Here is a 25,820-nt window from a genome sequence, read left to right on the forward strand (position 1 = left end):
TGTCTGGAGTTCTGTGCATCCCATTTCTAAAGCTTCCAGGTGTCCTATGTCCTTAACTTTAACCCCTACCCACAACCAAATCAAGGACGCAAGAAAACAGAGGCCAAAGGTTTCACAAGAAACTGATCTTTACTCAACAAAGTTCTACACAAGTGGAATTTCACGCCACCTCGGCGCCAATCCCCAGCACAGCACGGTAACAAATGGACAGAGCAGGGAGCCCACAGGGTAAGAGGGTAAAGAAGGAGGGTTGGGGGTAGGACTGCGGATCAAAGCCAGGCTGGTCCACAGCCCTGGGCAGGGAAGAAGGTTGAGAAGCTCAAACTTCGTTGTGCAAAAACCAACTAAAAATAAATTAAAAAATTAAATACCTTTCTTAAAAAAAAAAAAAAAAGGAAAGAAAACTAGAAGAACCAGGCTCCCCTTCCCTGAAGGTGGCTGGAACCCCCAACTTGCGGAGAGGGGGTTACCAATACCATCAGATAGCAAATCCATGCAGACTCCTAGACCCAGTGGAGGGTGCTTCAGAGAACTGGAATTACCAGAAAGCTAAATGGTATTTTTTTAAAAAAATTTTTAAACAGATGGCTTCTAGAGACCTGCTCAAGTTTGGGGTGGGGGCAGGGACCACTAGCTGAGTTATGGAATGTGCACTAAGTGCCCCTTGCAATAGAGGCAGGCCTGGCCCTGTCTGAGAAGTCACCGGGCCAGGATGGGGCTGAGGTCCAGGCCCTTGGAGTGGCAGATGGAGCAGGTTGAGGGATGCAGGACTCTGGCAGACCCCAAAACACAAGGGCCCCCCCAAGAGTTAAAAGAGCAGGGAAGGGAGAAAAAAGGAAAAAAACATTAAGGGGCCTGCAGTGCCCGGTTATCTGGCCAACTTGGAAAAAACTACACTCCCTTCTCTAGGGGAGCCCCTCCCACCTGGACAGCATCCCCACTGCATCCCAGAAGTTTCTCTGGAATTGTTGTGCCAGTCTTGTGGGGTCTCTGGGCCCACTGGGCACTGTGATAAGCAGGGCGTCCCAGATCCCTCTGGGACAGAAGGGAGACAGGGGTTGCTCCACCACTGCCCTCTTCCCCAAGTCCTCAGCTTACTTCCTGCTGGCAAAGTGTAAGCCTGGGTCCTCTATCACCTTATGTTCAGTGCCCCCGCCCTTAAGGGGGCATTGTGTCTCTGAGGGCACAGAGAGCCCTCCTGCCCTTGACACTACTTTCAGACAGAAAAGAAGGGGCAGGTACTAGCAGCTCCTGGCTTCCAGCTCTCTTCTGAAGAGGATCCCACCCCTGGAGCACGGGGGAGAGACAGGGTGACCTCTGGCCAGTCCCACTGCTGCTCTGGTGGTCCCCATTCTGCTGGCGAGGATGGGACAAGGCCAGGGACATATTAGTTAGCTGAGGCCTCCACGGAGCTGGCAGGAAGTTTGTGGAGCAGGTCCAAAGCGTGCATGTGCTGACAAGGAGGCCCAAGGTGACCGTCTTCCCCCCCCCCCGCCCCAGTCCTGACAGAGGCCCCCGGAACCCCCCAGCCCTCCCCCATCACTGCCAATTCCAGCAACACAGCGGAAGCTTCTTAGACTCTAGATGCAGGTTACACGGAAGGCCGAACGGTGTAACTCAGGGGTTCACTAATTCTACTGTCTCCATGCAGTCGGGGGAATGGCGGGGCAGTGCCTGCACATGCGTGTGGCCACATGTGTGAACGTGAGAGTGTACGCATCTCTACAAGGACCCCCCTCCCGCCTTCCATCCCCGCCTCACCCGAAGCCGGACTCAGTCGGCCATGTGGATTCCTCCCTCCCTTGTAGCTGACCCATGTGGGCTGCCTGAGATGCCCGTCAGGGGCTTCTGCCCACCACGAAGTCCCACCCCCTCCCTGTGTGTAGGATGAGTATGGGGGCCCCGCCCATCGCCCAAGCACCTGCCAGACAGGCCCAGTAGGGCACGCGGACAGACGCACAGACCGACAGGGAAGGCATCTGGATTTGGGTCCCACTCACTCCTCCCTAACCCCCCTTGACCAGGGCACAGCGACTTCTGGACGCAGCGCGCTCCCTAGCAATCCCTCCAACGATGCAGACAGAAACCTGCTGGGGAGAGGAAGAGTCAGGGCCTGTGTTGGGGTCTTCAGCCCAAACACTGGCCAACCAGCCTCGGCCTGCTCACCTGGCAGTCTCCTCATTCACCTAGACCCCATAAAAGGCTGCCAGCCTCTCCTTGAGCAGTGGCGGGAACTGTTCCGAGAACTGCTGCCAATTCTCCTCCCCCACTTGGTCTTTGAAGCCATGGAGGATCTGCAGGAAGGCAGGGGTGAGGGGTAGGCTGGAGCACAGTGGAGAAGCCAGTCTCACCACCCACAGCCAAACGCTTTGTCCTGTACCCTCTGGGGACCCGATCAGGTCTAGCAGGAGCCTCACCTTATAAAACATGTCCCGAAGGTCATCCTTCGGGCTCACCCAGGAGGCTACAGCATCGCAGAAGAAAATAAAGTCCTGAAACGTGATGGATCCCGTATGACAGACCGCCCAGGCCAGCCCCCAACCTGCCCTCAGAACCCAAGCTGCCCGACCTGCACGACACCCCCAGGGTTGACACCAATCATCATGCAGATGCCCCTGAAAGCTGAGTCCTTCTCCTCATTGTCCCTGATGTTCCTGAGGGATGTGCACCTGCGAGGAGACAGGCAGGTCAGTGGGGGGATGCCAGGTATGTGCATCCACAGGGTGTAGGGGGTAGTGTACACCAAGGGAAGGGTTGGGCCTGCACCCTCAGCCCAACCCCAGCAGGCCCAGGGCAGCACCCACCAAGGCCGGATGAACTGCTGCAGCATGGGTGCCACCTCCTGTGGGCACACGTAGCCTAGGCGGCCGATGGTGATGGCTGGAATGGCAGAGGGACTCGTCAGGCGACCTGCAACCCCGAGTGGCCCCGGGACGGTACGTGGCGCGGCCTCTGGCACAAGGCACCGAGCCTTGCCCCATGGGCCCCAAGGGTATGCCCTGTGGAACCAGCCAGGGCCTCCAAATCTGGCCCAGCCAGGATCTCCCCCCACCCAGCCTGGGTTTCCTCCCAGGTCTCTCCAAGGTCAGCATTTTTCTCAGGGTTCCTCCCAGAAGCCCCATTAAGGTGCTTTAGGAAGCCCTCCCGGGTTCCCCCCCCTCAGCTCAGAACCCCACCTGCAAGAGGCAGGTGAGGGGGGCTGCAACCCAGGCCTGGCACCCACCTGTGTTTTCTAGCAGTGTCTTGGGTGTGTTGGGCCGATTGATGATTTCTACCAGGTTGTTGAGGACCATCTGCACGTAGGGCTGCATCTCAGCCCCTAGGGAACCCACTAATCAGAGCCCTGCACTGCCTGCTGTACCACAGCAGGCCTGCAAGGGTACAGCCCCCACTTACTGACCAGGTGCCATCCAGAGGCTACAACTGCTAAGAAAACAAAGCACCTTCAGCTGCTTCCTAGCCAAAAACCATGACCAGAGACAGACCCACGCCCTCCCAACACCAGAGGCTTCTCTGGAATCACCAGGGCAGACCTGAGGAGACCACACTGCCCAGCCTTCCTCCCTCCCTCGGGAAAAGAGGCCAAAGTCATCCAACCAGAGTCCAATCCAAATAGCCCTCCTGTTAACCTCTTTGGAGAAGCCAATCATAAATGGTCTCTCAGCCATATGACACCACCCCTGAGGAAAAGCCTCAAAGGTGTCCTCTTGGCCCTGGCCAACTGGATGCTCTCCTGAGTCTGTCAGTCAGAGCTAGACTCCCACCTCCAGGTCAGGAACAGATCAATGGCACAGCTGGCCCACTTGCCAGGCACTCACCCATCTGCATGCAGATCTCCCCAATGGCCCAGGTGGCATTGTTGCAAACAGAGATGAACTCAGGGTTCAGGTTGGTGCCCAGGATGGGCATGAATTCAGCTGGTGGGAAGCAAGAAGGGTAGGTAAGCAGGAAGGCCACCATGGGTGAGCTCCTGGAACTGGCTGGGCAGGCCCATCAGACAGTAAGAATACATCCCAGTTGGTCACAGTCCTCCCCGGGCATGTCTCCATCACACGAGGCCAGGGCTGGGGCTACAGATGCAGGACAGAGGAGGGGCTCACCAATGCAAGGCTTGACGTGGATGAAGCAGGCTTTGGTGAGGTCCCCCAGGAGGGCGAAGGAGCTCTGCCGGACCTCAGGCATTGAGTCCTGGGGGTTGGAGAGAGGTCAATGTGGCAGGCTCCTCTCTTTCCACCCAGGGCATGTGAGGAAGCACAGTCCCTGTGCTCACTGGCCCTGAGCATGGAGGCTCTACCCGACTGTCCCCATCTGTGACCCTGCTCTGGAGACACTGCTGCAGACAGCACACATCCCTGTTGCCCAGTGCATATACAGCCACCCCTGCTATCTGCAGGTTCCAATCTCAGATTCAACCAATGACAGAAAATATTCAGAAAGAGAAAGAAAACCAAAGGGACTAGGACTATTACCCCAGTGGTAGCAAGCAAGCTCTGGCACTGCAAAAAAAAAAACAACCCTGCAACTGTACTGAGCACATACAGCCTTTCTCTAGCCATCATTCTTTAAACAGTACCATAAAACTGACTATTTACATAGCAGCTACATTGTGTTAAGAGTCATCAAGAGACCAAAGACAACTGTACTTCGGAAGGTCTTATGCCTTGACATTTTCTATTTTTGTTTTGTTTTTTGAGACAGAGCCTGTGTAGTTCAGGCTGGCCTGGAACTCACTATATAGCCCAGACTGGCCTCAAACTCATGGCGAGCCTCCTGTCTCAGCCTCCCCAAGTGCTGGGATGACAGGAGTGTACCACTACAATCAACTTCACATTTTTTTGTTTCTTTGTTTGTTTTGGTACCAGGGATCAAACTCAGGACATTGTCTATTTTTGGTTTCTATTTTGAGTTTTTCTATTTGCTTTCTTTTTTCATGCTGTTCATGCTAGGGCTACGTATGGAACCCAGGACCTTGCTTGTGCTAAGGTATGGTCCACCACACTGAGCTACACTGCCAGCCCTGTTTGGTTTTTTTAATTTGTTTTTCATTGGTAGTAGTGGAGCAGGAAAACCAGATTGGATGAGCTCCCAGAACAGGCTGGGCAGGCCTCATCAGACAGTACCAAAACATCCCAATCTGGTCATGGACCTCCCAGGGCTATGTATTCATCACTTGAGGGTGAGGCTAGAGGCACAGGGCACTAACACTGAGCTACATTTCCCATCCTGCCCATGAACTTGAGATCATTCTGCCTCAGTCTCCCAAGGAGCTGGGATTATAGGTGTACACCTTATCAAGCCCTTTTTGTTAATAAGATTTTATTTGCCTTATTTGAATCACATTTCACTGGGGTTTAAAGCCAGAGCCTTTGTTCACATGAAGAGCATTCCCAACCCTTTAAAAAAGTTTCTTATTCTTGCTAAGTTGCCAGGCTGAGCTCAAGCTTCTGATCCTCCTGCCTCAGCCTCTCAGAGTACTGGGATTACAGATGTACAGCACCACACCTGGCTTTGAATCATTTTTTAAATAATCAGAAGCTCTTTTCTTTTCAGGGATCCTTTGCCCTGATGTCTGTCAGGCACAAGCAGGAACTCAAGTGCCTAACATGAGCTGCTGGTGTACTGTCATTGTGCAGGTGAAAGTTCATCTCAATGCCAATCCTTGGTGATGGCTAGAAAGGGTCCCAGCCTGCATGGGATGCCTACCTACCTGCATGCACTGGAAGAGTAGTGTCATGATGTTGCTTCGGGCCACCAGCTGCTCCACATGGCCACCTAGGCCCTCAGCCAGGCCACTGAGCAGGTCCAGTGCCACGATCATGAAGTCCTTGTCAGGGGCCTCATACTGCTCAGGGTGCTGGGTATACATCTGGGTACAGATGGGATCATGGTGAGGAGGGAGCAGCCTGGGGCCTGGGGAGCAGCAGGGCAAGCAGGTGGTGGCCAGGGTGCTCACCATGGCCTGGGCCAGCGTCTTCTGCACCAGCGTGACGCAGCGCTGGTAGACGGGCTCACAGTAGGGCAGGAAGCCACTCTGCAGGGCAGTGGCCACTGAAGACAGGCACTGGGGGGAGGGGCAGCAAGATGATGTCAGGCAGGGCCTTGGGGGTGGTGGTTGGGAGGGGACCTGAGGGCACTCACTTCCAGCAGGGGGAAAAGGTCCTTGTCCTCATCCTTGAGCTCGTTCCACTTCTGGATCAGTGGGGGCATCAGCTTCTGGATGTATTCCTAGGGGAAGGGCAGGAAGCTGGGATCCCAGAGTAGAGGTTAATTCTCACCTGCCTGTCCAGGTCCCACCTCCATCCCAGAGTCAGACTGGTACCTCCAGATTCCCAGGCACAGCATTTATCATGCCATCTCCTAACTGTGTCCCCTCCTAGACTGGGAGCAGGGCAAGGGCGGGGGCCAAGAGGGTATGTCTGTTTAGGCCATGGCCACATCCCTGGGCAGGAAAACATGTGACATGGGGTTTTTGCCAGGTCACCAGATGCTGAGGGGCATGAACATGGGGAAGAGGAGCCTCCTCTGGGGTCTCACCGGCTGGTTGAGGTGATGGCCCACGGAGTCAGCCAGGGTGCCAATGGCGTCGTACAGGATAAGCAGGTTCTTGTGCTGGTACTTGCCAAAGGCAAAGACAAGGGTGTCCAGGATGTAGCTGAGGTAGGGCACCAGCTCAGTGCAGGCCTCCTCCTCCAGCGTGGCAAAGGCACTGGCAGGGGGAGGATCGGACAGAGGGCTCAGTGGACCCAGCAGTGGCACTGGCCATGAGCAGGTGGGGAGGGTACTCACGAGATCAGCCAGTACGAATACAAGAGAAATCAGAGCCATGTCAGCAGTCACAAGTGTCATCATTTCCCAGGGGGCAGCCAGGGTGGGGGGCGGGAGTGCAGGTCAGGAGGTCAAGGTTCACCTGCAGGCTGCCTCCTGCACCCTCTTGTTGCCATCCAGGATCCGCTTGAGCAGCTCCGTCATCAGAGGCTTGAGGTGCATGTCAGGTGGCTGGCTGACCACCCAGTGAGCATAGCGGCTCAGTGTCCAGCAGGCGATTGAGCGGACCAGGGCCTTCTTGTCCGACAAGCACTGGATAAGGTGTGGGATCAGCTCAGGCAGGTAGGGCACCATGCCCTGCATGCAGCCTACAGACCAAAAAAAAGAAGGCCCTGGAGTAAGGTTGAGCTCACCTGGGCCCAGGCATTTCTGTCCTCACAGAAAGGACCAGCCCCATCCACGGGATGGGGACACCGAAGCTCAGTTATTTCATGTAATCAATGGAAGGCAGAAGCAGGAGGAAAACGGGAGAAACAGCTCATCTGAGGGTACTGTTATCTTATCCAGCCACTCATTAATTCTGAGTCTACAGGACTGGCACCAATGGCCCAGGTGGGTTGAAAGTACTAAAGTACTTCTTTTTTTTTTTTTCTTTTGGCACTGGACATCAAACTCAGGACCTTGTGCTTGCCAGGCAGGCGAGGTGTCACTGAGCTAAATCCCCTGGCCCTATCTTTTTAGTTTCAAGACAGGTTCTTGCTAAATTATCCAAACTGGCCTCAAACTTGCTGAGTAGCTGAGGCATTTTTTCTTCAAGGCAGGGGATACAACTGAGGGCCCTGAGCATGTTAAGCAAATGTTCCACCACTGACTACACCCCATGCCCTTCTCTTTTGCTGTGGTACTAGGGAACAAACACAGGGATGCACTACCACTAAGCTACACTGCCAGCCCCTTCTGTTATTTTTTGAGAAAGGTTCTCACTAAGTTTCCCAGAATGGGCTCAAACTTGTGATCCTCCTGCCTTGATCTGCCAGAGTGCTGGGATTACAGGCATAAGTAACTGAGCCTGGCTTCTTTTTTTAGAATCAAACCTCTCTTTCCTATTGTTTTTTGAGATAGGGTCTCAGTGTGTAGTTGCCTTGAACTCGCTAAGTAGCCCAGGCTGACAAATGTCTTTTACTTAAACAGAACAGATAATAGCACATCCCTGCAATAATAATCAAAAACTTGAGCTCTATTTTTACCAGGTTCCAGTCAATTTCTCTAGACCTTTCCCCGTCAATACATAACAAACAGACTATTGATACGTCCACAACATTGCGTGATGTAGGACATGCTATTCATGTAGAGTACATGTTATACTCAGAAACCTTTTCCTTCATTTTTTTTCTTTTTAACATATTAGGAACTGAACCAGGGCCTCTGCACTGAGCTACATCCCAAGCCCTTTTTGTTGTGAGACAAGAGTCTCACTAAATTCTCCAGGCTGGGTTCGAACTTGCAATCCTCCTGCCTCAGTCTCCTGGAGTGCTGGGATTAAAGCACACTAGCTACCCACCACGCTTAAACAAATTTTTTTTTTTTTTGCAGTGCAATAGAACTTAGGCCCTTCTGTGTGTCAGGCAAACACTCCACTGAGCTATCTTTATCCCTAGCCCTCCTCAAAATTAAAAAGTCATCTGAGGGCCAGGGATTTAGCTCAGTGGTTTCACCACCTGCTGCGCAAGCGCAAGGACCTGAGTTTAATCCCCGGTACCTAAAAAAAAAGTCATCTGGATTTTGGGTTCCTGCTGCCATTCTAAAATGTTTATGAATATTCTGGGTTCTCAAGTGGTCACACATGACAACTTTAGTGGATGCATAAAGCCCTACCCTAACCTATGCTTTACGTCCCTTTGAGAAAAGAGAGACTAAAAATCATGCCAGTAACACAGTGTTATCTGTGTTTATCTGTGGAAATATCACTACTGGGCACTTCTGATTCGGGCAGGACCAGGCTTGAGGCCCAGAGGTGCCCTAGTGACTGTAGGGAAGTGGCATCAACTCTGTGACCCTCAGCCACTCCCTCATCTATGAACCTGGGGGTCTAGTAACCACTTAGCGGGTGGTGGTGAGGACCAAGTGCACTCATCTCCATGGGTCCCCAGCCAGGGGCTGCCCTCCAGTGGTGCAGATACTGTGAAAATGCCCACTGATCAGTGCCTGCTGAAACTACTTTCTAGCACCATGGGACCTTCCTGGGAGAATGAAGGAGGAAGGGCCCGATGCTGGGGTTGTGGTTCCTTTTAGGCACATGGGCCAAGAGGAGGACCAAGAATCCAGAATTCCTTGCGGGGGTCAGGCCTCAACCACACTGAGGGGCCGCATCCTCCACCCAGCACTGCCGGGCCAGCCCCCAAGACTTATGCTGGCACACAGGGCAGAGGTGAAAAGCCCTGGGTGCAGGCAGGCAGGGGACTCACCCTCGGCAATGGCACCCAGCACCAAGATGCCCGACTCCTTGACCACCCACTCAGGGTGAAACAGGAGGCCCTTGAGGAGGGGGAGTAGGTGGGGCAGCAGTTCCTCCCGGAAGACATTGGCGAGGACGTCAAGTGCAGCTGCAGAGCATTTCCCTACAGGGGGACAGTGACAGGCAGGCTCATGTCAGGACACGAGATGTAGGTCAGCCCTCCAAAATGTGTCCCACACCAGCATCCATCACCTTCCGAAAGGAGCCGGGCCACCCCCACATCCCCAGGGCCGCGCCACGCACTCAGATTCCAGTCAGACAGAGCGTCATCATCATCATCGTCCTCTGCATCCTCAGAGCCATCAGGCCGCTCAGCCTCGTGGGGCAGCGTCACGGTGCGCGACTTGTGGAAGCGCGGCTTGATGTCCTGCTCGCTGTCAGGCACGGCCTCATCCTCCTCCACATCCCCCTGAGGCCGAGCAGAGGGCTCAGCACCACTGAGAGACCCCAGCCCCCACGATAGCCCTGGCCTCGCCACCCATGCCTGACCTTGAGCAGGATGATGTCAATTTCCGAGTACTTCATCCCATTCACAAGGATGGGGATCAATCTGTTGGGAGAGAGGCTGTTCAAGGGGTGCAGGGCCCTGCTATGGTACAGCAAGGCAGGCCAGAGAGTATGGGCAGCAGTGCAAAGCAAGGCAGATTGTGCCAATATTGTGCGTCCTGCATCTATTCATTTCCCCTTTGGGGAATTATCCCAACCTAATTTCAGTCACCACAATTAGGTGACATCATTCTTGGCACCACAGGAAGAGCTCTTGACCCAGACCTGGCCACCCAGTGAATTCCAAACCCCAGGAGACACTGGAAACCTTGCAGCAGCACCTACTCCCCAGCACAACACAAGGCATGAGATGTGAGCCCATCCCTGGGCACCTCTCCCTAAGCACAGCTGAGGCAGCCCCAAGCTGGATACAAACAGGTGGGCGCCTGGCCCTTCAGCAGGGCCCATGAAACTCAGGGTTGCAAATTCTTGATGGAAGCTTCCAGTCCTGTCCGAAATGGTATCTTCACAAGTCCCAGCTGTCTACTCAGCCCCAACCCCAGCCCTTGCTTGTTATCAGTAATGATCGAGGAACTGGGCATGAGGCATATCACTGTGATCCCAGCCACCTGGGAGGCTGAGGCAGGAGGATCACAAGTATGAGCCCAGCCCGGTCAACTTAGCAAGACCCTGTCTCAAAAAAAAAAATGAAAAAGGACTGGGGAGGGCCGAGGATTTAGCTCGGTGGTGCTGTGCATGCCTCACAAGCGCAAGATCCTAAGTTTGATCCCTGGTACTGAAAAAAAAAAGGAGAGGGGCACCTGGGGATATAGGCCAGTGCAAAGGCCCTAGGTTCCATCCCTGATACCGGGGGGAAAAAAAGCCTCGGGTATAAGTGACCCAAACTGGTCAGGAAGGGCCAGCTCTAGGCCTTTTGTTTAAGATGCTCAATAAAGAGAATTCTTTACTCTGAGCCTCCTAAAGTGGAAGAATGAGGAAGGCCACAGTCCTGTGCAGGGAGGTGACGCCTGATAACACAAAGCTGAGAGTAAAGCAGATCTAAGGCTAGACAGACACCTTTCACATCCTCTGAGCACCTGGATCCAGCCATGCCTGAAGCCTTAGTTGGTTTCTCAAGGTGACCAGAAGGGAAGGCACAGGCATAGCAGGGGTAGAAACAGGCAAGACTGGGGCAAAGCACACTCACTGGACCAGGTGGGAGGCCAGGACCTCCTTGCAGATGGGCTGCTCAGCCAGTGTTAGCCAGAATTCACAGGCCTCGAGGGCCACATTCTCGTCATGGTCCTGGGTCCTCTGCAGCATGTACTGGGGGTGGACATGGGAAAGACTGAGGTGGAGCCTGCAGTGGGCGCCTCCCCTACTCCACTGCTGCACACGCCTGCCCACCTGGGCTGGCCATGGCTGTGCACACCTGGATGATGCTGTGCATGTGGGGGATGAGCCGGTCGATCCGCACTTCCAGGAGCATCACCAGAGCACGACATACATTCTTCCGCACCTCGGGGTCATCGTCCACAGCCAGGGCGAACAAGTGCTGTGAGGGAGGCCAAGTCAGCTGCCTCTGGGACCACAGCCGCCTCCTACCCACCCCCAGCCCGGCCAACCCACCTCAATGAAGGTGTCAATGTTATCCATTAGCGCCTGGGCCCGGTCCATGATGAACTGGTTCACGCAGGCAATGGCATGAGACCTGGCAGGGTGCAGACACATCGGTCCCTGACTGCCCCACTGCTCCAAGCCCCAGGTACCCTGGGGAGCATGAACACCTACCGGATCTTAGGGCTGCAGTGCTTGAAGAACTGCAGGAACTTGGGGATCATGATGTTTAGAGGCCTGTTGAGAGCGTCACTGTCCAGAAGCTCTGAGGAGTCTTCGCAGATCTTCTGCAGGGCTCCAAAGGCCCCCTGCATAGAGAGGGGTGGAGAGGTGGGCTTGATCCCAGCCCAGGCCTCAGTCCCTGTTTATGCAGTGGCCACAGCTCACCACCTACCTCACAAGTGTTGTAATCCTCTGAGTTGAGCAGGCTACACAGCTGAGGCAGCAGCTCAGGCCACATCTGCAGCTCACCCTTGGAAGCGATGGTGGTGATGAGAATACCTGGGGCAGCCAGGGAAAGGAGGTGGCCTCAGGATAGCCCCGCACCCTCCCCACCATGCTCATCATCCCAGCAGAGCCTTCATGGCTCCCTCTGTTGAGGGTGTTAAAGATCACACCCAAGGCCTCATGTGTGCCCAGCAAGCATTCCACCTGAGCTGTACTCCTGGTACTGGCTGACTCTGCTGACATCCTCTGATCTTACTGAGCCGGCCCCAGCCCAGACCCTGGGACACACTCCTGAATGAACGAAATCCCTGCCCTAAGTGAAGCTGGGCCACACACCTGTCATCCCAGCACTCTAGGAGGCTGAGACAGGAGGTCTGAAAGGTCTAGTCTAGTCTGCATAACTTAAAGAGATTTATCAAGACCCCATCCCCATCTCAAAATTAAAAAATTTTTTTAAAGGCTAGGGATATAGCTCAGTGTGAAGCTCCTGAGTTCCATCTCCAGTACAAAAAGAAAAAAGTAAAAGAATTGAGAGGCCCCAGGCCAAAGGCCAAAGAGGGAAATAAAGAGAAAAAATGGCTAGCAAGGGCTAAAGAGGAGAGCAATTTTAAGCTGGTGGTCAGAGTAGGCATCATCAGGGTGACACCTTGACATGTTAGTGGAGACCTGAGGGAGATTAAAAAAAAGAGATACCTAGGTATCCAGCAAGAGAGCAGCCAGTACAAAGGTCCAGGGATAGCACAGGCTGAGTATGCTCGCAGAGCAGAGAGAAGCATGAACAGGGAGAGTGGGAGGAGGAAGATGGCAGGGGGACGGAGGGCACAGGATGTGTGGCTTCGGAGGGACTTTACTGACTGTGGACACCCACAGGCAATATGCAGAAGGCTTGTGAGGCCTGAAGCCAGCAGAACAGCCCAGCAGCTTCGCAGCACAGCTGAAGACAGGGACTTTCACTGCAGGTGGCACCAAGTGCCACAAGATGGCAGTGTTGAGTTGCCACTGCCAAGTCTCAGGTGACCCTGGCTTCCAAGGACTGTGGAAGGTGCTTCCTGTGGTGGGTGGGCAAATAGTGAGGACACTAAACTAGCCCTCTACACGGGCCCTACCCTGTAGGTCTGTCATTTATTTATTATTACTTTTTGGGAGGGGTACCAGGGATCGAACTTGGGACCTTGCACTTTCGAGGCAGGCGTCGGAACCACTGAGCTAAATCCCTGGCCCTGTCATTTATTTTTGCTTTTTCTGCAGTTTTGGGGATTGAACACTTTGCACTGAGATATATCCCCTTGCTCTTTTCAAACTTTTTAGTTTGAGACAGTCCCACTAAGTTGCCCAGCTGAGCCTCATGTGATCCTCCTGCTTCAGCCTCTCAATGCTGGGATTACAGGCATGTCTCACCACTCCCAGATCAATTTTATTTTTTCTTTTACTTATTTTATTTTGGGGGTTTTGAGACAGGGTCCCACTACGTAGCCCAGGCCAGCCTCAAATTTGCAGCGATCATCCTGCGTCAGCCTCCCAAGTGATGGGACTACAGCCCTGTGTGTCACCACACTCATCAATTTCCTTTTAAAAGAGACTTTTTAAAGTTCAAGTCTGAGCCAGCTGCAGCCCTGTAATCTAGTACTCAGGAGGCTGAGGCAGGAGGATCACTGAGAGTTTGAGGACAGCCTGGACTACCTTAGCTCAAAAAATAAATGAAAAAAATAAATAAATAAAAAATAAATGAATAAGTAAAATTGAGGTCTGTCTGTCTCTCTGTCTACCTATCTATCTGTCTACCTATTACTGAGTTAGGGACTCACTATGTTGCCTATATTGTTCATGCTGGCCTTGATCTTGAGATTCTCCTGCCTCAACCTCCCTAGTACCTATGACTACAGATACTCCTCGCCAGGCCTAAGTTGACATAGATTTAACAGAAAATGTATAAGTTGGTAATGTTTTCTAGGAGTAAAATACGTTACAGAACAATGCCTCCAGTTAATTCCTAGTCACCCTCCTGTAACTTCCCTGGCCAGCCTTCCAACGGTCAGAAAAGTACTACCTTTGAGTGTCCCTGGAGCATTACTGTGAGTTAGCTAAGAACCCCATGAGGGCAGGGAGTCCCACTGTTTAACTATGAGATCCTCAGCTCTTGGCCTGGAGCCAGAGCCAGTCACAAAAGTTTTTCTTTTTTTTTTTTCCATTTTTTAAAACAGGGTCTTGCTATGTACTTCAGGCTGGCACTGAACTTGCAGAGATCTCCTTGCCTCAGCCTTCCAAGTGCTGGAATTACAGGCATGCACCACTACACCTGGCTATCACAAAATTCTGGACATTGAAGACAGTCACTGTCTTCATAATAAGAACAGCTGGGGTCAGGGATTTAACTCAGTGGTGCTGATGCGTACCTCGCAAGCACAAGGTGCTGAATTTGATCCCCGGTACCAAAAAACAACAAAAAAAACCAAAAACCAAAAACGAATGACTGGGAGGGGTTCCAGAACGAGTATCTGCACTACTTGCTGTTTCCCAGATCTGCTACCCACTAGGCACAGCACTTAACAACCAGTGCCTCAGTTTTCTGAGCTGTCAAAGGACAACACCAACAGAACCAACCACATGGGGTGCTACAGCACACAAACAATGCCCTGAAGATACCACATGGCTTCCTGCCCCACAGCAGAACTCAGGGTGGGCTCAGGGACCTCCTCCCCTCTCACCGATGGTGGCCCGAATGAGCGAGGACGCATCGCCGAGGTTGTTGAGACACTCTTGCTTGATGAAGTCGGCCACAGGAGGTGGGAAGCTCTGGTAATGGGCCTTCACGTTATTCTTCAGGATGAGGCCACTGAGGGAGCGCGTGGGCTCATCTGGGGGGACAGGGCTGAGGTTCAGGGGCCCACGTGGGGAAGCGGGGTGCCTCACATGGAGGGGCACAGAGGGCGTACCTTCTGTTTTGAGTCTGGTCAGCACGAAGATCAGGTAGTTGTTGAAGTCAGGAAACTGGTTGAGTTGTTTGAGTTTCTATCAGGCTGTTAAGGGACTTGGGAGACAGGAGCCTTCCCCAGGTAGGGAAAGCAGCTGTGCAGCTGAGGGCACCTGGGACCAATGGGACCCAGCAGTCATTCATCAACCCTATGCCCAGAACACCACAGAGCATTTCAGACACTACAAGTCCACCCTGAGCTCCTGCCAATTCTTGAAGCCCCTGTGGAGCAGGAGAGGACCAGAGAACCCTGAGCACTGAAGATGGCAGCTGACACCTGCCTCTGCTCCCTAGTAGTCCAATATTGTCTGACTATTGTTAAAAGCTAGGTGGGGTGTTGCATGCCTATAATCCCAGCCGGAGGATTACTGTGAGTCTGAGGACAGCCTGAACTACATAGGAAGACCCTGTCTCAAAAAAACAAGGGAAAAAAAAGGAGGCAGGGCTGGAAGTATAGCTCAATGGTAGAGTGCCTGCTTAACAGGCACCAGGTCCCAGATTCCATTCCCACCACCATTACAGGGTGAGGCACCCAAATTGCCCCCACAACCAGCATCATGTATAATACTTTGAACAATCAGGGTAAAAAAGTTTGCAGTACTGAGAACTGAAACCAGGACCTTGTGCATGCTTCTGACCACAAAGCCTAAAACAAAACCCAAGACTCTCATCCAGGTGTCTTTCTCCTCGCAGGTCACTGCCCCCACCATGCTGACAGGACAGAATAGACTCAACTCCAAGAGGGAGGACTTCCCATCCTGGCTCCACCACTTAGCTGCAACCATCCCTGAACAAGTCGTTTTGCCTAAGCCTTGATGTTCTCACCTGTAAAATGAGGAGAGTAACTGTACCTACTTTCATACTCCAAGGAATAAGTCTTGGATGGACATTAGGTGTTTCTCTCATTATCCTACCAGTCCCCGAAGCTCTGGAAAGGGGGCCCAGAAATGTAAATCCTTAATTCTCTTCCCGTGCCATGCATGCTCTTTCCCACAACAGAGTCTAGTGATTAGGGGGCGAGCCCCTCCCCACTGCCCTTTCCCCCAGCCCCAGGAGGAAGGAAGGATACATCCTGCACGATTCGCTGTGTGGCTGTGTTGGGCGACTGCGAGTCTTTGAGCAGCTGCAGGACTTGCTGCAGGCCCTGCTGGTCAGGCTGCCAGTCCATGGCACAAGGCAAGCTGCGGGGGTAGGGGCCAGGGTCAGCACTGAGGCTCTGGGGTTCCATTTGAGACCCAGGTTGAGCCCCTGAGACAGCGGCAGCCATGAGAAGAGGGGAGTGCACTGGGCGTCAGAGAGGCCGTGGTCCCCACTCTAGGCCGGCCCAGGTGCCAGGTCCCCCGCCAGTCGCAGGCTCAGTAACGCCTGCAGGGCGATGTGGAACCAGCCCCAGAGGACCCGGTGGTGGCGCTAAGTGGAGCCTCGATCAGACTCCACGGGGAACCCTCTTCCCACGGTGGCCCATGCTGCCCTCGCCCCCGGTTGCGGACCCTAAGGCTTCCACCTCCCTTGAAGGAACTGGGAGAGGGCCCAGCTGCCCCAAGTCCGGGGCCCCACCCCAGACAGCGCCCAAGCCCTGGTGGTCTCCTGGGTGCAGGCACAGTCCCTGAAGATCCCCCTTCTCCTGAAAGATCCCAGTGGCCTCCTTCTCTCCTCTCGTCCCTGAGCTTCCCCAAGTACACTCTCCCAAGGCGTTTCGATCAGGTCCCTGTAACCTCCCCTAATCTGGCCCTTCAACCTCAGCAGATGCCAGACGCCCTCTTTCCTTTTCTGCCTAACCCGACCCAGTCCAGCGACTTCCCTTAATCAGTCCAAAACAATTGCCAGGCAGGTCTCCCTTGCTTCTTCCAGTGAGAGCCAGCCAAGCCCGCCAACCCTCGACACAAGCCCCTGGACGGGTCCCGGCGCCAGCCCCAATCAGGTCGGGCCAAGCCTCTTCTCCTCCCACCCTCCGCCCCAGTCAGCAGTTAACTCCTGCAGACGGGTCTCTGCTGCGTCCCTCAATCAAGTTCCCCCGAGCCCCCCATCACCTCGGTCAGACACCCCCTTTGTCCAACCCTGCAGCTCCCCACATTAGGCCTAGCCGAACCAGGTCCCCGCTATAACTCCCCCCAACGGATCCAAGTCGCCGCAAAGCCCTCTAGGCCAAAAGTCTGGCGCCCCTCCCTAACAGGGCCGAAAGCTCTCCCTCCAACTTTCACTGCGCCCTCCCCCAACCAGACCCATCCGAGCCCCGCCGAAAGAGGCCCACACACACCCGATCCTCGCGACGTCCCCCAATCAGATCCCCTCCAGCCCGACCCCAGCCGCCCCACTGGACCGCTTCTCGCGGCACCCGAACCAGGCCAGGCTCCGCGGCCCCACCCCCTCGGCTCGGCTCCGCTCGGTTCCCCCCTCCCCCGCCCGGCCCGTTTTCCCGGCCTCGAGGATCCGGCCCAACCGGGTTCCAGGCCTTTCCTGGTCAGAAGCGGCCTGCACACCCGAGCTGCGCAAGGCGCAGGCCTAGAGTCAGGCGAGGGTCGACAGAAGCCGAAGCAGAACGGATCAGACTCTAAGTGAGGCCCACTTACCGTCCCCAAACTGGAGCAGCGGCGCCTAGCACTGCAGCTTCTCCAAAGACTCGCGCGGAAGGAGGGAGCTAAAAAGAGGGACTTGGAAAAAAAAAAAAAAAAAAAAAAAAAAAAAACGCGCCTGCACATGTACCGCTGCGGCTTCCGTACTCCGTTCAAACTGGCCCAGCAGAATCAATCAGATAGCGCAGCCACCCAACGTGACCTAGCACTAGGGAGTCTCTGGCCCAGCGATGGCCCGGTCACGTGATAGAAGAGTTGCCGCCTCTCTTGGCCTCTCTGGGCAGTCGGTCCTCCCAGCATCTCGCTTTCCCAGCAGCTCCTATAGGCCTGACCGCAGTTCTTTGCTGGAGCCAAGAATGTTGTAGTGCACGGGGACTTTTGGTGTGTGATAAACCCGCGAATCCCACGGTCAGAGCCAATGCGCCCTTATCGCCCAAGAACTGCATCTTTCCTCCTCCTCCCTATCCAGAGGATACTTGGAGTCCCCTACACGTGGGCATAAAAAAGGCCAGAGGGACTGAGCCTGGGGCGGATTTTTTTTTTCCTTTGTACGGGGGATCGAACTCTGGACCTTGTGCTTGCGAGGCAGGCCGCGGAACCACTGGGGCGGATTTTATAGAGACGAAGGAGAGAAAACTGGGCAGAGGGAGTGTCTGAAACAGTCTGAGTTTCTACAAAAGCCATTACCCCCATTTTGTTATATATTTTCCACTGCTGACAATTTTATGAGATTTAAAAAGCTGCGAAGATATAAAATTTTAAATAAAAATGAACTAAGCGGGCTGGGGATTTAGCTCAGTGGTGCCACCACCTGCCTCTCAAGCATAAGGTCCCGAGTTCAATCGCCGGTACCAAAAAAAAAAAAAAAAACTAAGAGCCGGGAGTGGTGGCGCACGCCTGTAATCCCAGCACTCAGGAGGCTGAGACAGGAGACTTGCTGCGAGTTCGAGGCCCGCCTGAACTACATAGCGAGATCCTGTCTCAAAAATAAATAAATAAATAAAATGAACTAAGAAACTAGAGCAGAAGGCCTAATTCCTTTCCCTACTGCAGATGAGAAGAAAAATCTTGTCTAGGAAATTCAAAGGACAGGGCCATGAAGAAAGAAATCTTCATGATTCTTGTACTATCTAAAGATGGCACGCACTGTTTTTTCTTCTGTGAGAGCAAGGTGTTCTAGGAAAGAGCTGGAGACCAGAAGTATCCCGGTTATTTTCCTCTTCTGACCCACCGATAAGGTAGGCGATCTCCTGCCATTCAGGGTCTCAGCTTCCCCAGTCAAATGGGTTTTTAAATAGTTTGTTCTTAGGGTCAGGGATGTAGTTCAGTGGTGCCTTCCTGGCAAGCGCAAGATCCTGAGTTCAATTCCTGGTACCAAAAAAAAAAGTTGCTCCAGGCTGGGGGCAGGTGGTGCACACCTGCAATTCCAGCACTATGAGGACACAAGTCAGGATCGAAAGTCCAAGCCCAGCGGAGACTGTCTCAAAACTTAAGAAACGGGGGAGGGGGGCCCTCTAGGAATATAGCTCAGTGTGAAGAAAATGCGTTCAATCCCCAGTACCAAAAAAAGAAAGATTCATATTTTTTAAATCTCCATTAGAGATAATCCAAGTTAAGTACCCATTGCTACCCAGCCCTTTAAGCTGTTCTTGGAAAACGTGGGTTGTGGGTTGTACCCCGCAAGGCTCAGGTCCATCCTTTCACTGCATTTAGCCCCACCCTAAAACAATATTTACTGAAACCCAGCCCTGCCCTGTGGAACTTTTGACCCTTAGAAGAGGCACCGGCCAATGTTTGTCCCAACCGGTAGAAAAGGGACAAGTTTCTCAGCCCACTTCTCGTTGGCAGTCAGTCCCGGGTCCGTTCATTCATGAAAATCAAGCACGCTAGGGCCTCTCTGGCTAGGGAAGGGTCAGCTGGCGCCTAATTCCCCTCAGGTCAGGGGCGACTCCCTAAAGGTGCACTGGGGATTCCCACCGCGGTCAGCTCCGCCGGACGGAAGCCGCTGTTGTGAAACACGTGTGGAAACCGCCACCTGCGCAAGCGCAAATCCGCCCAGCCCTAAAACTACAACTCCCATGTGGCCGCGCGCCCGGCCCGCAGCACAAGGGGCTCTGCCGGAGACTCAAAAACCCGGGGGGTGGAGTGCGGGGTCGGGGTCTGGAGATCCACCGAGGTGGACATTAAAAGGAAGAATGAGATTTAGGGGGCTAGGACTGGGTTTGGGGGGGTTACTGGGAGAGGTGAGAAAGGGAGGAGCTTCCTGTTCAAGCTTGGGAGCTCCCAAATATGGGTCAGATGTGGAGCGAGTTTGGGATTGTTAGTCCTCATCCCCCCCCCCCTTTTTTTTGTACTAGCGGGTACTGGGGATCGAACTCAGGACTTTGCGCTTGCCGCGCAGGCGCAGCGCCAGAGCTACATCCCCGGCCCCTCATCCTTCCTTTTAGTGTGCCAAGTTTGCAAGGCCCTGCGAAAACCTTGGAAGAATCAGAGTAGACCAGAGCAGCAGTTGCTAGTTGCTCAGCGCACAACGAAAGAGAGCTGATGCCCTCCGGGGAATCTGCCATGGGAGACAAAGGCAGTCTGTACAATACCCTCCCTGAGTATCGCACTGTGCCTAAAAGTCACCATTAAAATAAAATTTTAAAAAATACAGCTTCTAAGATGGAGCTCAGTGGTAGTGAATGCCTAGCACGCATGAGGCCCTAGATTCCACCCTCAAAACCATACGCAAACAAAACTGAAACAGTCCCCGAACACTTCATCCAGACGCACAATATGGATGGGTTTCAAAGTGTCAGGGTTCAAATCCAATGTATGGCTTCATTTTGTACTTATTTTTTTGCAGTGCTAGGGATGGAACCTGGCATGCCAGGAAAGTACTCCACTGAGCCATAACCCAGCCAGCCTACTTTAGAAACTGGCTTTAGAGCAGCTTTTGCCGTTTATAAAAATAGATGAAGGGTCCAACCACAGACAAGCTAAGTGATTTACTCAAGATCACACAGCCGCCAGGCATTAAAAGAGAGTGAAGCTAAGGCTGTGTGATTCACCAGAGCTTGAACCCAGTTCTCCTCCCCCTCCACTTTTCCCAGGTCAGAGCAAGAGCACCTGAAGGGAGGTGCCTGGACTTTCAGCTCCTCTTGCCTCTTTTTTGGTTGTTTTGTTTTTTTTTGGTACCGGGCATCGAACTCAGGTCCTTGCACTTGCACAGCAGGCGGCGAAACCACTGAGCTAAATCCCCAGCCCTCCTCTTGCCTCTTGCCACTCCAGAATAGAGGCCAACCTGCTGCAGGGACGACCTACTTCTCCCACTGGTGTTTCTTTTTAAAGATCCAGCAGCTGCTTCTGGCTTTGGGGGAGGAAGAGGAAGGGAAAGACTGCTATTACTTCCTGTGTTCCCCTGCCCCACCCCAAATTAACCTGAAAACCAAAGTAACACCTAGGCCAACTCAAGTGTCCTCAAAGGAAGACAGACCTTTGAGCCCTCATGGAAAATAAACCAGACAGGTCTTATTGTGTTAGCAAGAAGTCCTGTTCCAAAGCCTGCTTGGAGTTTCTTCTACAAGCTAGGCATGGTAACAGATAAGGGTCTCAGTATGTTGTTTCTTCTGTCCAGGACTCTTCCAATGACCACCTTCACTGCTGTCTCACCTCCTTCAGGATTTGAAAAATCATGTCACTTTCACAGGGAGGTCATCCCTGACCAACCTAAACACGCTCTGACTCCCACTTTCACCTGGGACCTTCCCTCGTCCAATGTTTAACTGAGGTGTTTTGTGTGTTACCCTTTCTTGCTGCCCCCTAACTAGAAAGGCAGAGTTTTGCATTTTGGCAGCAGCTTCATCTCCAAGTAAGCAGGTGCTGGGTATGTTACATGGGTGAACAACCTGGGCAGACTGCATCCGGGAGAATTGGAGAGGCTGTGGGCACCAGCCCCCTCCCAGCACCAATGCCTCTCCTTCCCTAGCACCCCTTCCGGGTCAGACATACTCCACCCTGTCTCTACATTGAGCCCCTACCTGAGTCACCCTTCACCTCCCTCGGGACTCTGAGTAGCTAGCAGTCAACTAAATAGACCAATTACCTCCCCCCTCAAACACACACACACACAAAGAGTCACTATCCTACCCTTGTTAGCAGTCACCACCCAAAAGGGCATCCCTATTGTGTTCCTGTCTTGGTCCTCAAGGAGGGAATGTGGCTTCTCTGCTCACGGCTATGGCCCTTGGGATCTGGAACAGCCCTAATATATAGTAGGTGCTGAATGAGGAAAAGCACAGATTTGGTCCGGCCAAAATGTAAGGAGTGTGGGAGTGTGTGTGTGTTGCTGGGGATGGAATCCAAGGCCTCACCCATGTCAGAGAGGTGAAATAGCACTGAACTTCACTCCCAGTCACAGCCACCATGGGACTGCAAAGAGACATAGGATTTAAGGTGCTACAGAGGGGTACAGTCAGGGAGGAAGGGCGATGGCTCTTGAGGTGAGTCCAAGCTGACAGGAGGGCTCCCTGTCCTTCCTCCCACCCACACCCCTCCAAGCTGGGCAGTGGTGCTGAGGAGAGTGAGGACTTGGGAGTTTGAGAGTGCAAAGAAGACAGACAAGGCACAGCTTCCGCACTAAATCAAGTTTTTTACTTCCCAGAAGTGATGGCTAAGGGCAGGGAGAGGAAGGCAAGAAAAGGAAGATAGAAAGAGCCAGAGAGAGCAAGGAGGTGGAGAAAAGGGGACAGTAAACCACTGTTCTAGTAAGTCTCAGGAGGCAAGTGCTCAAGGTAAAAAAGAGTCCTGGAGAATCGTCCGCGGCCGCGGGAAGCACCTCGGTTTCCTTCTGTGTATCAGTCCTCGGGGAAGGCCGCCGCCGCCGCTGCCGCATTAAATAGTTATATACATCGCAGAGTCCCAGGCCTGGACACTCGGGGAGGGGGCTCATTTCACCAGGGGCCGAGTTTTATCATCGTCACCGCACTGATGGGCTTTGTACTTTTTCACCTCTGCCATGTACTTGGCCCACGCATCACCTTTACTTGTTAATACCTGTGGGGGACGGGGTGGAAAAGGGGAGGAATGCCAAGGAGGTGAGGAACCCAGGCCAGGACTGTCCTGAGACAGCTGGCCCATCCCCACTGTCACCCTGAAGACCCTGGGTTTGGAACAAAAAAAAAGAGTCAAGTTATTGGGGACACTGTTGAGAGTCCTTTCACACCACCTGGCACACCCATCCCAGGCAGGAAGGACACATGCCAGGGAAAGAGAAGGCAACAAGGGCAGACCCCACCCATCTGCTCACCTCATCCTCCGTCTTCTGCTTCTTGGCTACTATTCCCGTCTTGAGGGCTAGTTTGTTCCCGCCTCTGCGTTTGCCCACCTGGGTGAAGGGACAGAAGACTGCAAGGGTTACAGGAGCCAGGCCTGGCCTTGGTGGCGCTGAGGCCCACCACACTTTCCTAGCCTGGCCTGGTGGCCCGTCCTGACGCCGAGCCCAGCTCCACCAGCCGGCCAACCTGCGCAGCAATCAGAGAGGAGCACAAGCGACTCAGCGCCTGCCCTGGGCCCACCGTGCCCAGGCAGTCCTGGGCCCAGGCTTCCCTTCCAGGGAGCCAGAGGAGCACTGACCTCACTTGGGACAGCTCTGTCCTCACTCTCTAGGTCAAGGCCTCACCTTCCCTTGGCAGGAACCACAACAGCAGCAGCAGCAACAGCAGCAGCAGCAGCAGCAGCTCTTTTATTGAGCACTTACTGTATGCCAAGCCCAGTGCCAAATGCTGTGAATCTATCCTTCCACCCTCACAGTTATCCTAAGACAAAAGTTATCCTAAGACATCCCCATTTCACAGAGGAGGAAACAGTCTTTGAGGACAGGTCATGCTGGTAACAAACATCGGAGCTGGATTTGGGATCAAAGGGATTTAAGTCGTTAGTGGTATCCTTAACCACAAAGCAACCCTCGGGCAAACTTGGCCTAGCCTTTTTGGGGGACATGGGCACAATGGCCCCTTAATGAACACATGAAAAAAGACACTGACAACTACTGCTGCTCCCATCAGGGGGGTTACTCAGACTCTCAACTGTCACACCAACTCAGATCCTGACAGTTTTACTCTTCCTCAAAGAGATCTCTCACTCTGGACTTTGACCCTAGTATCCCAACATCACCTCTGGACTGGGGGCTTCCTGTGCTCTAGGGGCTGTGATGAGCTCCAGCAACATCATCCTGCCTACAACCCTCAATCAGGCCTTAGGTGCTGCTGGGATTATTCTCATGCATTTTTTTCCTTTTTCTTTCTTTCCTTTTGTTTTTTGAGACAGGGTCTCACTATGTAGCTCAGACTGGCCTTGAACTCACTATTATAGCCCAGGTGGGCCTCGAACTTGCTGTAATCCTCCTGTCTCAATCTCCCAAATGCTGGGATTATAGAGTACACCACCATGCCCAGCTCTTTCTTTCCTTTTTGTTTGTGTGGTGCTGGGGATGCACTCCAGGGCCTTAAATGCTAAGCAGGCAATCTATCACTGAGCTACCCGCCTAGTCCTTACACCCACTTTTTTTTTCTTTTGGTACCAGAAATCAAATTCAGGCCTTGTGCTTGCCAGGCAGGCACTTCACCAGAGCTATATCTCCAGCCCTTATACCCACTTTTAACAGGTGAAGAAATGCAGGATTTGAGAGGTTATACCACTTTCCCAAAGCCAGGCAGCTGGATCCAAGATGTAACCCCCTAGTCCATTATTCTCAAATCAACACTTTTTCCTCCACGCTACAGAGCCTTGATCTTAATACCAAAGAGCAAGCTCACAGCTAACAATCTATGTCCCACTTATTTTTATTATGTATGTATTTGGTAGTGATGATTAAACCCATGGCCTTTGCACTGAGCTACACCCCAAAGCACTTTTATTTTGTGAGACAGGGTCTCACCAAGTTGCCCAGGCAGGACTCAAACTTGTGATCCTCCTGCCTCAGTCTCTCAGAATGCTAGGATTACAGGCAGGCACAACTGGCCCCAGCTTATGCCCCATTCATTTAGCCCAGAGCTTCTCAACTTGGCAGGAATGACATTCTGAGCTAGATCATGGGGGGGGGGGGGGTTCCTATGCACGGAAAGATGGTGAGAGAGAGCTCCCTGGCCTCTACCCATAGATGTCACTAGCACCTTCTCCCCCAGTTCTTTTTTGTTTTTGTTTTAAGGAGACAGAGTCTGGCTAGGTAGTTCAGGCTGTCCTTGAATTCACTATGTAGCCTAGGCTGGCTTTGAACTTGCAACGATCCTCCTGCCTCATCCTCCCAAGTGCTGGGATTACAGGTGTGCAACAACCCACCTGGCTCCCCCAGTTTTAATAACCAAAAATACATCCAGATGTTCCCAAATATACCGGTAGAGTGGAGAGAAAAAGTCCCCAGTTGAGAACCACCCATTTAGCCCTTCATGTAAGACAGCTTTGTGCTAAGCTCTAGAACACTAACTACATCAGAAGATGCGATGATGTCCGTTTCTGCAACTACAGAAAATGAAGACAGGCCAGTTCTAAGGCCTCAGGCAAACAAATCTAATCTGTCAAGTTCAACCCCGCATATGCAGCACCTAGCACAATGCCCAGCACGAGGTAAGGTGCTCAATAGACTGACATTGGTTAAATGAGATGCAGAGAAGTCAACCCATCTTCCTAAAGTCAATCAATGAGCAGTTTGAGTCCAGTCAGAACAGACCATGGAATTGTTTTTCCCCCTTTCCCACCTTCCCCCCCAGAAGCGGGGTAGTCCCGGGATCCATAGTCCAGGAGGTGCCGCTATTATGAGAATCCTGGAATCCAGGCTTCTCTACCCTGGAGTGCGGCTTCCAATGCAATTTCCCAGCTCTTAGTTCCCGCGGGTAGGATCTGGGAGTCCCCGTCCCCGCCCCAAGAGCCTTCTCGTCTGGAATCCAGGCTCCACATCCTCTGAGGATGACTTGGACCACCCTCGTCCGAGCTGAGGAGGCCCGGATCCCAAATCCTTCCCGGGCCTCAGTTCTCCTGCCAGGCCCGGCCCCGGGGCCCGCCCCCACCCCCGCGGCTCCTTACGAAGCTGAGTGTGGGGCCTGGGCCGCCCTTCCTCTTCGGGTCCCCGGGGCCCGTGGCGGCGGCAGCCGGCTGGTCGGGTCGCTGCGAGCCCGGGGGCGGCTCCTCCTGCCGCTGCCGCTGCTCTTCCTCCATCTTCCGCTTGAACAACTCCAGGAAGCTGCCGTCGTTGGCAAACAAGTTCACGCCCCCCGACACCGGGCTCGAACCTGCGCCCGACACATCCTCGTCTCCGCTCTCAGGTGACGTCCCAGGCCCCGACTCAGCCCACCGGCTGCCGCCGCCGCCCGCGGGGCCTGGCGCCTCCCGGCCCGGAGGCTCCGCCCGTCTCCCTCGGGCAGCCATTTTGTCGCCAGGTGCCGCGCAAAGGACTCTGGGAAGGCCGCTC

At 53.4% G+C, this 25,820-nt stretch overlaps 2 protein-coding genes and 3 non-coding genes across 10 annotated transcripts; all 5 read right to left on the reverse strand.

Moving 5' to 3' along the window:
- Positions 1-110: 110 nt before the first annotated feature.
- Positions 111-17,490, reverse strand: Tnpo2 (transportin 2). Of its 6 annotated transcripts, none has more exons than XM_004872379.4 (25): positions 17,372-17,490; positions 15,871-15,982; positions 14,764-14,839; positions 14,536-14,685; positions 11,778-11,884; positions 11,558-11,691; positions 11,396-11,477; positions 11,199-11,321; positions 10,974-11,092; positions 9,770-9,830; positions 9,524-9,689; positions 9,231-9,383; positions 6,908-7,133; positions 6,535-6,706; positions 6,139-6,225; positions 5,954-6,061; positions 5,708-5,866; positions 4,101-4,188; positions 3,819-3,917; positions 3,224-3,319; positions 2,805-2,880; positions 2,570-2,669; positions 2,418-2,492; positions 2,167-2,294; positions 111-2,087 (listed from the first exon to the last, which is right to left on the reverse strand). In XM_004872379.4, exons 2-24 carry the CDS (start codon positions 15,967-15,969, stop codon positions 2,187-2,189), a joined length of 2,664 nt encoding a protein of 887 aa, XP_004872436.2. In that variant the 5' UTR covers positions 15,970-15,982; positions 17,372-17,490; the 3' UTR covers positions 111-2,087; positions 2,167-2,186. The 6 variants fall into 6 exon arrangements, with proteins under 6 accessions (XP_004872436.2, XP_087057614.1, XP_004872437.1 ...); XM_087201488.1 differs by having other exon boundaries at positions 111-2,090; XM_004872380.4 differs by having other exon boundaries at positions 2,805-2,910.
- On the reverse strand, positions 3,988-4,060 carry LOC147821153 (small nucleolar RNA ZL2). The gene has a single exon (XR_015447574.1). It is a non-coding gene; the product is annotated as a small nucleolar RNA ZL2 (small nucleolar RNA).
- LOC147821154 (small nucleolar RNA ZL2) lies at positions 5,103-5,178 on the reverse strand. Its single transcript, XR_015447575.1, has one exon. It is a non-coding gene; the product is annotated as a small nucleolar RNA ZL2 (small nucleolar RNA).
- Positions 6,786-6,855, reverse strand: LOC147821155 (small nucleolar RNA SNORD41). The gene has a single exon (XR_015447571.1). It is a non-coding gene; the product is annotated as a small nucleolar RNA SNORD41 (small nucleolar RNA).
- A 4,497-nt stretch (positions 17,491-21,987) lies between the features above and the next one.
- Trir (telomerase RNA component interacting RNase) lies at positions 21,988-25,805 on the reverse strand. Its single transcript, XM_004872382.4, has 3 exons — positions 25,436-25,805; positions 22,665-22,742; positions 21,988-22,411 (listed from the first exon to the last, which is right to left on the reverse strand). Exons 1-3 carry the CDS (start codon positions 25,775-25,777, stop codon positions 22,304-22,306), a joined length of 528 nt encoding a protein of 175 aa, XP_004872439.1. The 5' UTR covers positions 25,778-25,805; the 3' UTR covers positions 21,988-22,303.
- Positions 25,806-25,820: the final 15 nt, after the last annotated feature.

Source organism: Heterocephalus glaber, unplaced genomic scaffold, assembly GCF_053883595.1.
Source record: "Heterocephalus glaber isolate CG9 unplaced genomic scaffold, H.glaber_assembly_v1.0 deba00001760, whole genome shotgun sequence".
Lineage (NCBI taxonomy): Eukaryota > Metazoa > Chordata > Mammalia > Rodentia > Bathyergidae > Heterocephalus > Heterocephalus glaber.

Coding starts and splice junctions, on each gene's coding strand:
- Tnpo2 (XM_087201489.1), bottom strand. CDS start 15,969: ATGGACTGGCAGCCTGACCAGCAGGGCCTGCAGCAAGTCCTGCAGCTG. Junction 11,322..11,395: donor ACATTGACACCTTCATTGAG/GTGGGTTGGCCG, acceptor CCTCCCTCACAG/CACTTGTTCGCCCTGGCTGT. Junction 9,384..9,523: donor TCTGTCTGACTGGAATCTGA/GTGCGTGGCGCG, acceptor GTCCCCCTGTAG/GGAAATGCTCTGCAGCTGCA.
- Trir (XM_004872382.4), bottom strand. CDS start 25,777: ATGGCTGCCCGAGGGAGACGGGCGGAGCCTCCGGGCCGGGAGGCGCCA. Junction 22,743..25,435: donor CAGGCCCCACACTCAGCTTC/GTAAGGAGCCGC, acceptor CCCTTCACCCAG/GTGGGCAAACGCAGAGGCGG. Junction 22,412..22,664: donor AGCAGAAGACGGAGGATGAG/GTGAGCAGATGG, acceptor CGTCCCCCACAG/GTATTAACAAGTAAAGGTGA.